This window comes from Cynoglossus semilaevis, chromosome 2, assembly GCF_000523025.1.
Source record: "Cynoglossus semilaevis isolate Cse_v1.0 chromosome 2, Cse_v1.0, whole genome shotgun sequence".
In the NCBI taxonomy this organism is placed as follows: Eukaryota; Metazoa; Chordata; class Actinopteri; order Pleuronectiformes; family Cynoglossidae; genus Cynoglossus; species Cynoglossus semilaevis.
The window spans coordinates 1,560,310-1,569,267 of NC_024308.1; the positions used below are offsets into that span (position 1 = coordinate 1,560,310).

At 41.7% G+C, this 8,958-nt stretch overlaps 1 protein-coding gene across 1 annotated transcript in view; it reads right to left on the reverse strand.

The window, feature by feature from the left end:
* Nucleotides 1-3,637: 3,637 nt before the first annotated feature.
* The window catches only part of acbd6 (acyl-CoA binding domain containing 6), a 43,928-nt gene continuing 38,607 nt past the window's right edge, over nt 3,638-8,958 (reverse strand). Inside the window, 3 exon segments of the mRNA XM_008330269.3 lie at nt 3,638-4,709; nt 4,712-4,750; nt 6,531-6,561. Of these exon segments, the coding sequence (XP_008328491.1) occupies nt 4,600-4,709; nt 4,712-4,750; nt 6,531-6,561 (180 nt within the window). The 3' untranslated portion in view covers nt 3,638-4,599.

Below are 8,958 nucleotides of genomic sequence, written 5' to 3' on the forward strand. Positions count from 1 at the left end.
AAGAGTCAGCCTGGTCGGAGTTAGCACGTTTGCATAAAACGCCACAAATTGAGCTGATTTTTATTTAAACATTGATTGGCTGAGCCATGGGCATTAATGGATAGGCTCTAATAGTGGTGCCTTACAAAGATAAAGAGCCACACAGACAGTTAGGATAATTTACACGCCACTTACAGCACTAGTATACAAATAAATCTGTGGAAACTCCACCACTGTTGCTTTTGCGAAGATGACAAACACAAGCACAAACGCCATTATCATTGATCGCAGGGCTTTTATTACCAACTTCCTGAAGGAAACAGGTTTATTTTTTCATCTCAAGCTAAAGCGAATAAATTAACATGCAAAATAGATAGAATTTGTTTTATACTGAAAGTCAATCTCGCAGCATGGAGACAGGACATTTTTCTCCCCAAACGACTCCATCCTGCCTGCAGTGAACAATGATCCTCAGGATGACAGAGTGAGTCTTAAAGAGGGACTGGAGTCAAACGCAGGCCTCTCAATGACACCCTCAAGGTTAGGAGCCCAATGCTGTTTTAATGTGAAACTGGCCTTTTACCCTCGATATGAAAAAAATACTGCAGTTATGAATAATTGTTTACAGCAATGAAGGACTTGGTTTACTAAACGATTCTCCATAGGATGCCAATAGCTGTGTACTGTGTACATTAATGCACACAGGCATATCTACACTAGGGTTGAACATCTCTAGCATGAGGCCGATACTATACGCATCTTGATGGACAACTGTCCATCAACTGTCCAAAATCCGATGTATTTATGATACATTGGTAGCGTCCCAACCGATACCATTAGGACACAATTCAAAACTCAATCATGATGCACTGCGATTCAACAAAACCTGATTCAGAAAAGTGCTATTCACAACGATTCACAATTCAATCACAATACACTATGTCACACACTACGATTCACAATTCAATCACAATACACTACACAAGAGTGTGATTATTTAGTAATCAAATATAATTACGGTTGAGACATTTTTGTATCAGAAAAAGAAAATAAGTTAGCCTCTCACAAAGAGGTCTCCCGTAGCTGTTTATAAAAGATAACATGTAAACTAGATTCCACAATCATATGCTGTTGTAAACAAAACAAAAAAAGTCTCACTTTGAAACAGTCATAACAATTGCTTAGCATTATATGTGCTGTGGGCATGTGCAAACAGAGGTAAATTATTTAATAACTCAAAAGACAATTGTGTCAACAGAACATCTTAAAGCCATCCAGAACAGTCCACAACGGTTTAAGCCAGATGTTCTACTTTCATATTTCGTTCTCAATAACAATGTAATAGTGGATATATTTACATATAACAAAGGCTATTGGGTCATTTATTGTCTTAGCAAGGGTACGTTGGAAAAAGCTTTTTATACGTCGCTCACCTCTCTTTCCGGGCCGAGGCCTTCACCGTCACTGTGCAGTCGCTTCCGGTTACTAATATGGCTTGTGGTGCTATCTGTGTAGCATACAGCGGCACGGAACATTTTGTAACTTGTGTCTGAGTTCACGGGTTTTCCCATTTCGTGATAAAATACGTAATATTGCCAAACGTTTGATTTTTAATGGAAGACAGGTAACAGGTGAACACATAACACTCTCTGTTTCCGCTTCCGCCTCCGCCATGTTTGTTTTGAACAGCGCGCCCACGTCCATCAATGCACATACAATAGTACACATCCGCGGTGCACGTTAACGTAACTTAGATCCTATTTAGTCGTAGTCAAAAAGGTCCACAATTAACATCTTATTTGGTTTGTTACATGTAAACATAAATGCAGAAACCATTCGATGATTAATTGCTTTAATAATCAATGCATCTCGATTTTATTTTCTTTTTTCTTTTATTTCATAATGCCCTATCCCTAACATACACACATTTCACAGTGACAGGGCAGGAAGATCACCTGTTAAAGCCTCTGCACCAACTGTTGCTCACCCGTATGTACTATGTACCTTGTGCGTGAGAGGGTTGTTTGCATGTATTGCACAGTCGCGTTGTTGTTTGTCTGTTTGTGTGGCCCTTTGATGCACGAGTGAGTTCTGTCCAAGATGTACTCTGCTGTCAACCACTGACTGCTGTGATTGGCTCGAGCTGTCCCTGTGACCTTGAACAAGATTAAGCAATAAAATGGCACACGCTGCCCTCTCCACGGCCCTGACCTCCACCTCCCAACCTTCCTCCAACCCCAGGACCAGCCTCTCTACATCAGCCACCAGACCTTCATCCATACTTCCACCAAAGACATACAGAACAGAGTCCAACCCGATGGAGCAGTGACTGTGTCTGGACTTCACACACCTTAATAAAAACATTACATTTCTTAGCACTATCCTTTATCAACACATATCCTTAACCTAACCCCAAACCTAAAAGAAGACCTCGAACCTCTAAAATATTATTCATATTATTATTATTATGAACAAACTGTTTTCCTTTGAGCATAAAGTTTAAATAAAAAAACCAACAGAAGCACTCAAGTAAAGTAGTGGTTCCTCAAAACTGTACTTCTGCCACAGTAAATGTTCTGTAATACTTTTCACCTCTGAAAAAAATCATATACCGAATAATATATACAGATAGTCCTGTGTATGTGTGTGTGTGTTTGTGTGTGTGTGTATGTCTGCGGTTTGGAGATGGAAGGAGCTGCAGTGTCAAAAGTGAAAAGCTCAGAGGAAAATTGAAGGCCCATAATGGAAGCATAATGGGCTTAGTGTCAGAGTCTTGCAGACATGCTGGGGGGAGACACCCCTGCCGTCACCCTCTCTTACCTCAAGCCAGTGTAGCAAGGCATAGGAAACAAGGAGGAGACAACAATGGGGCCCAAACAGGCTTTAGAGATACAACAACAGCCTAATGGCAGGATGTGGATGGAATTCATAACAATGAGACGATCGCGGGTTGTCTCTTTGTGGGATTGTAGTGCGTCACGTCTCCGTACTCAGGTTGAATAATAAATTGTTTCCTCTTAAGGGTTGTAGGATTCCTCCTAAAAAATGAAACAGACACACACTTTTTTTGTGTTATACAATAAATTCAAAGTCATAATATATTCCCTGTTTTAACTATTATAAATATATGCCTAATCTTAATCCTCTCCTCATATCAGATCTCATCTGAATTATAAATCTATAAAACTTCAGGATACATTTAGAAATTACAATTTTACACACTGGGGACCTGCAGAATGCCATGACAGGGAAATTGTTTATATTTAATTATGACACCCTTTGAAATGCCAACATTTGTCTCAGGACTTTTTGATTTACCTCATTTGTGCCGATTCTAAAAATGGGACCAATAGGATAAAGAAAACACATATTTAAAAAATGATATAAATTGATGGTATGGACAACAACAGGACTGGTAAAAAAAAAGACAATAAATAATTGGAGCGAATCAGAACTTGATCAAAAGACTGTCCAGAAGAGGTCACTAAACAAGTGTGAAACACACATCTACCTGTTGTTATGATGTAAGTCCCACAGTACGGACCAACCGGCTGTGAGTAAAGAGCTGTCAGTGATGGATGAACACAGCGGCCCGGTGATCTGACGTGACACAGCTACAGATACAGATACAGTCGTCACACAGACAAATTTTAATTCGCCTCGTGTATTGCACAGCTCACTTACGTCTCTATTCGCAAGTACAGTGCTGAAGCTGTCAGTGCACAAATTGAAGGTGAAGGGCTGTCCCTGGTGTGGACTGCCAATGCTGGGTAGACCTTCTACTGCTGTTGTACGTCTGTGAGTGACTGACAGGCTGCAGCCTGACATGTGGAGGGGTTTATCTAAGTCCTGGTGTCAAAGCAGATTAGTGAGGCTTTAAGTAAAGGCTGGGGGAGAAGAGCAGGAGTGAAACAAGGCAGTGGCTCAGAGAAAAAAAGAGATTTGTCGTGAACAAAATGTGCAGTTGGTATTTCGACTGCAGATAGGAACCAGCAGGGAAGGGATGGTTAGAGATCCACAGGAAAGACAGATTTCAGAGATATTTAATGATATGTCAAACAATGAAAGCATTCCTTTAAACACAACTGAGTCATGAGGAAAAAATGTAGCCTGGATATCTAAACCTTTTAACTGTTGTATAAACAATACATTGCATCATATTTCTTTCTCCTATTTTCTTCTAATTTTGTGTGGAATGTCAATCAATTCAGTTTTGAAATTTCTTCGATTGCTTGCAACATTCTCAACAACAACTTCATTATATAACTACTGTACATCAGTAAACCATCTGAACCGGCTGTGAAACCACTACTGTATTTTACAGTACTCGTCAAGAGAACAAACTGAAGGTTGTTCTGGTGGAGGACGATCATCATGTAAAATGATGAAAACATGACAGCGTTTTATTTTTTTAAACCTCTTTAAAAGGAATTACAAAGAAACTAAACCAATATTTTCAAACATATTTGGAAGCATCAACGTTTCAAACTTGTTCAACCAAGGTTGTAACAGTGCACTGAGGTGGAACACGGTCGCTTCAGCGCTGCAGAGAAGATGGCGAGGAGGCTGAATGAGTAAATGAGATCAGACCGGGACACAGGTGGTGGCTCGGTGAGTGGTTTAGCCTTTTGGAGCCGTGTACTGGCGGAGGAGAGAGGAGATGGCACTGGAGTCAGTGACCTCCTCCGGGAGCGAGCCCTCCATGTCTTTGATGGACGGGTCAGCTCCGTCAGCAGGAGCTCCACGATGTCGGCGAACTCACACGCAGACGCTTTGAAAGGAGAGACAAACAGAGAGTTTTACTGGGAATAGAAGAGAATATGTTTGTCATATTTACTAATGTTGATTTACCTGGTGATTCATTTATCGTGATTTATCGTGACAGTTATTAATCACAATTAATCATGATTAAAGAAATTACAACTGATCAATACATTCTACAGCTACCCTGAGATTTACAAATGTAATCATCAGTTGTAATTATTTAATTCTGGGCCTCAAACAAGCGTTGACAGTTGTAGTTATTTAATTCTGGGCCTCAAACAAGCGGGAAATCTCACAGAAGTAAATAAAATAAGTCAACACTTTTCAATGGAAGTGTTAAATTCCACCTTTGTTGTGGCAGATTCCATTTCAATGACTTGGTAGCTTCAACGCAGCGTCTGTAGACTAACAGGGCTGTTTGTGTAAATCTGTGTCTTTAAATCAGTGATTTAAAAACTGTTTTTTTATTTCCTTTTTCTGTTCTTTAGATCCGATCCAGACGAGCGACCGAATTATATTTTTATAAATTTGCCCTATTATTTTCCTCAGCGTACAGTAACTCCTCTGACAGTGTGGCACTTAATGAAAAGGCCATTTACAGGCCCAGCTCTGACACTGGCCTGGACCTGTACTTTCCTTAAACACTTCATTTCTGCCCCACTGGCAATTTGTGCTGCCCTGCTAAAAGGCTCCCTCCCTCTGTAAAGGCAGGAAGAATGCATTTTCTTAAACCAGTTAGCTGCTCGCTGTGTTCTCACTGCACCCCCCACCCCCACCTCCATCTGAGTGCTGTACTCCGCCGGTGTTACCGACTCGCTCGTTCAGAAGCGCAGACTCTGCCGCGACGTGATCGCTGATGTCAGCAGCCGCACTGATTGACAGTCAGGCCTTTTAACCTCCAGCCCAGGGGTGACTGGTCAGTCTGATGATGGGAGTGTGCATGAGATATGATGATACAAAGGCATGTGTGTATGTGTGTGTGTGTGTGTAGGCTCAAGTGTGTGAGACATTAAGGAGAATCACTTATCTCTCAGCCAAATCAGTCTAACAAAGCCTGGCTTATTTATCCAGCCCCACTGGCAGTCCTCCTCTTTTTGATGGAAGGAGTTTTTTATTTAGCCAGCAGTGAGTGTGCATGTGGCAGCGCGTGTCTCGCCTGGGCCTTGAGCTGTAAAAAGTGGCTGGCCCTCAGGGGAGCAGTAGAGGAGGAGAACAATTTATGGTGAGCAGTAAACCCTCAATTAATCACTTGCCAGCTACTGTGGCCCTGTGCAAAGAGAGGTGGGAATGAATTTTCATTCTCTGCTATTTGTCTCCTGGAGTTCATCGCTTATGTTTATTAGTCATCTTTTTATGCCCCATCTTTGGGGCTTCCTCTGCTAAGTGTGTGTGTGTGCATGAATCTCTAGCTGTTGATGAAGCATACCAAACCCATTGATACCCGGCCTGGGGACAGATGGTGCAACTACAGCACACACACAGGCTGAGAGGACGAGAGAACCGCCCCTCAGGGACGTGTGTGTTGGGGCACCAGAGGGTCAGGAGTCTAAGGACCGCTGCTGATTTCCTCTGGGAGGCCAAGCGATTATTACACACACACACACACACACACACACACACACTTACAGGGCACAAAAACTGGGTTAAAACCAACTGTAGGAAGTGAAGACAGAAAATGACACAAAAGAGAGAAGAAGATGGAGAAAGAAAAAAAAAACAGGTGCAGAAAAACAAACCCTGACGTTATGAAGTGAACATCTGTAGAAACAACATGGACGTCTCCTTACCGTAATGTAGTGCAGTTTGTCCTTCATTGTCCTTTAAAAGACAACAAAACAAGATTTTAATTCCACAAACATGCAGCTGAAGCAGAATAAAATATCAGGAATGAATCACGTGTTTCATCACAAAGTTCTTTCAACAAACTCCACAGGAAAAAGAGAAAAGTCCAAGAATACAACAGACTTTTTGTGTGTTAGCTGTGGACCAAAGCTGCCATGGTTTCATCCAAGGAAAGCGTGATGATGAGAAGATGAGATATTGATTTGAAAAACACAGGAGCAAAAAAAAAAAGCTTTTAAAATGAAGGTGATTTCCAGCCTTGAACAACATGAACCCACAAAAAGAGACTACCAGAGATGGAGAAACTGTGTTTTTTTGACCAATTATTTATTATTTTTATTACTACCAAAGATGGAGAGACTGCAATTTTGACCAATTATTTATTATTTTTATTATTATTTTTTAGTGTGACTTGCCAATAATGATTTTTGTTCCAATTTTCTTCAATAATCAGGGCTAATCATCCTATAAACTCTCTGATTCTGATTCCATCAAAGCACTTCAGTCATATATTTTTCAAACTCATCTCTCGTTTATAAACAGGAGCTGAAGTAGTAGCTGACTGGCTACAAAATTAGGCTTGTAGATTTTCATTTCTTCCCCAGTCCAGAAACAACAAATCAAATACATTGGATCCACAGAATGAAAAAAAAAATTACTATAAAATACAGATTTTTTTCTTAGCTTTGATTTCAAGAAATTCAGTGGTTTTCAGACAAAGAAAGCAGAGTGAGGGTCAAAGGGTGACACGGAACCAGTGATTGCTTGTGTGTGCGGGTGTGTGTGTTACATATATATATATTTCTGTGTTTGTGTGTGTGTGTTATAATGAGAGACAATATATGACAGACATCATCAACAGGAGATTCCCTTTTTAATGGCGGCTCAGAGCTGCCTCTGCAGCTCATAACGATGATGAATGTTCAAACTGTTGCCACCAGTGTCTGAGAACAAGAGCAGCCACTCAGCCCAGTACAATGGATTCAGATGTTAAGAGCCCGGCGGCACGCCGACACCTCCTTCAATACAGTGAAATGTCACTGCAGTGGAAACGCTTCCAAATGACTAAATCTCTGCCTGAGAATAAAATAAATCATCACAGCCTTCCACCTCTGCTCTTCTACCAGTGTACACTTACTGCTGTTCTTATTTCAGTCCTCCCTTCCTTGGCTTTTACCAATCCCTCCTCCTCATCTGACGTTGAAAGCACACACCTCCCTCATCCCCTTCCTTTTATGATGCCCTCCAATGTCATCTCTTTTTAACCATTTACTCCAACATTTCCTCTACTCTCTCTTTCCATTAGCACATCCACAATTTGTACTCTGTTCCACTCAGCGTCCTCTTTAATCTTGATGCCTTTTTTTTTTCCAATCCCTCTTCCTTGTTTTCCTCACCTTCTTTATTTCTTCCTCTCTTTCCTAAATTCCTACTTTGGTTTGGCTTTACTGCAGAGTGATCCTATTGTCTCACTCTCCCTCTCTCAGGGGCAGCACTTCAGGGACCTGCTGATTGGATTAGAGCTTTTTATTCCCTCTGGGTGCATCACAGAGCAGAGATGCAAATCACCACCAGGGTGAAAACTGTACCAGAGTAAAGTAAGGACAACGATGCCGTCTGTCTGTGATTTCAAAAGCTGGGACGTGACGTGCAGAGAATGTGGTTGTGGTTTTTTTGTTTTTTTTACAGTGATGTTGATTCTGAACACATCTGAGTAAAAATTAAAATATTGTCAATTTCTGTTGAAGAATGTGTGGATGAACGACCAAACCTGGCACAGTTGGACGACGGCAGATGTTTAAAGCCAAGGGTCAAGTCACAGACTCCAACGCAAATAACTACATACACTTATAATTAAAGTGTAAGGGGTTTAAGGCATAATCTGCAGTAAGTTAATCCGTGCTGTTGTTCAACAGACGCACACACACACAACAGCAAGACTGACTGACGGATCAACAGCAGGCGTCACATATATTTACAGCATAAATATAAAGATGAAATACATTAAAAACAATCAATAAAAAACCTGTTGTTGCTGCCTGAGTACAGCACCTGAGTGTGTGCTGTGTGTGTGCTCACAGACTCCCTCTACTGAACGTTCATGTGAGGGGTCAGCGGCCTGTCCTCTCAGCATTCCCTAATGCCCCTCGATCCGGCACGGAGGCTTGATGGAATCACAGGAAATTGGATTGTCTTCCATTTGCTTTGGAAGCAGCATTGAGGAGACTCCCCACTCGCGCCGCTCAGCCTCCGTCACCCCCCACTCCCCGCCCCCCCCCCAGTCACAATACCTGCAGTTAGCTACTGTAGCAACCCTCCCGCCCCCCCCCCTCTTTAGTGCACCCCTGTTTCCACCCCCTTACCCAGGCATGT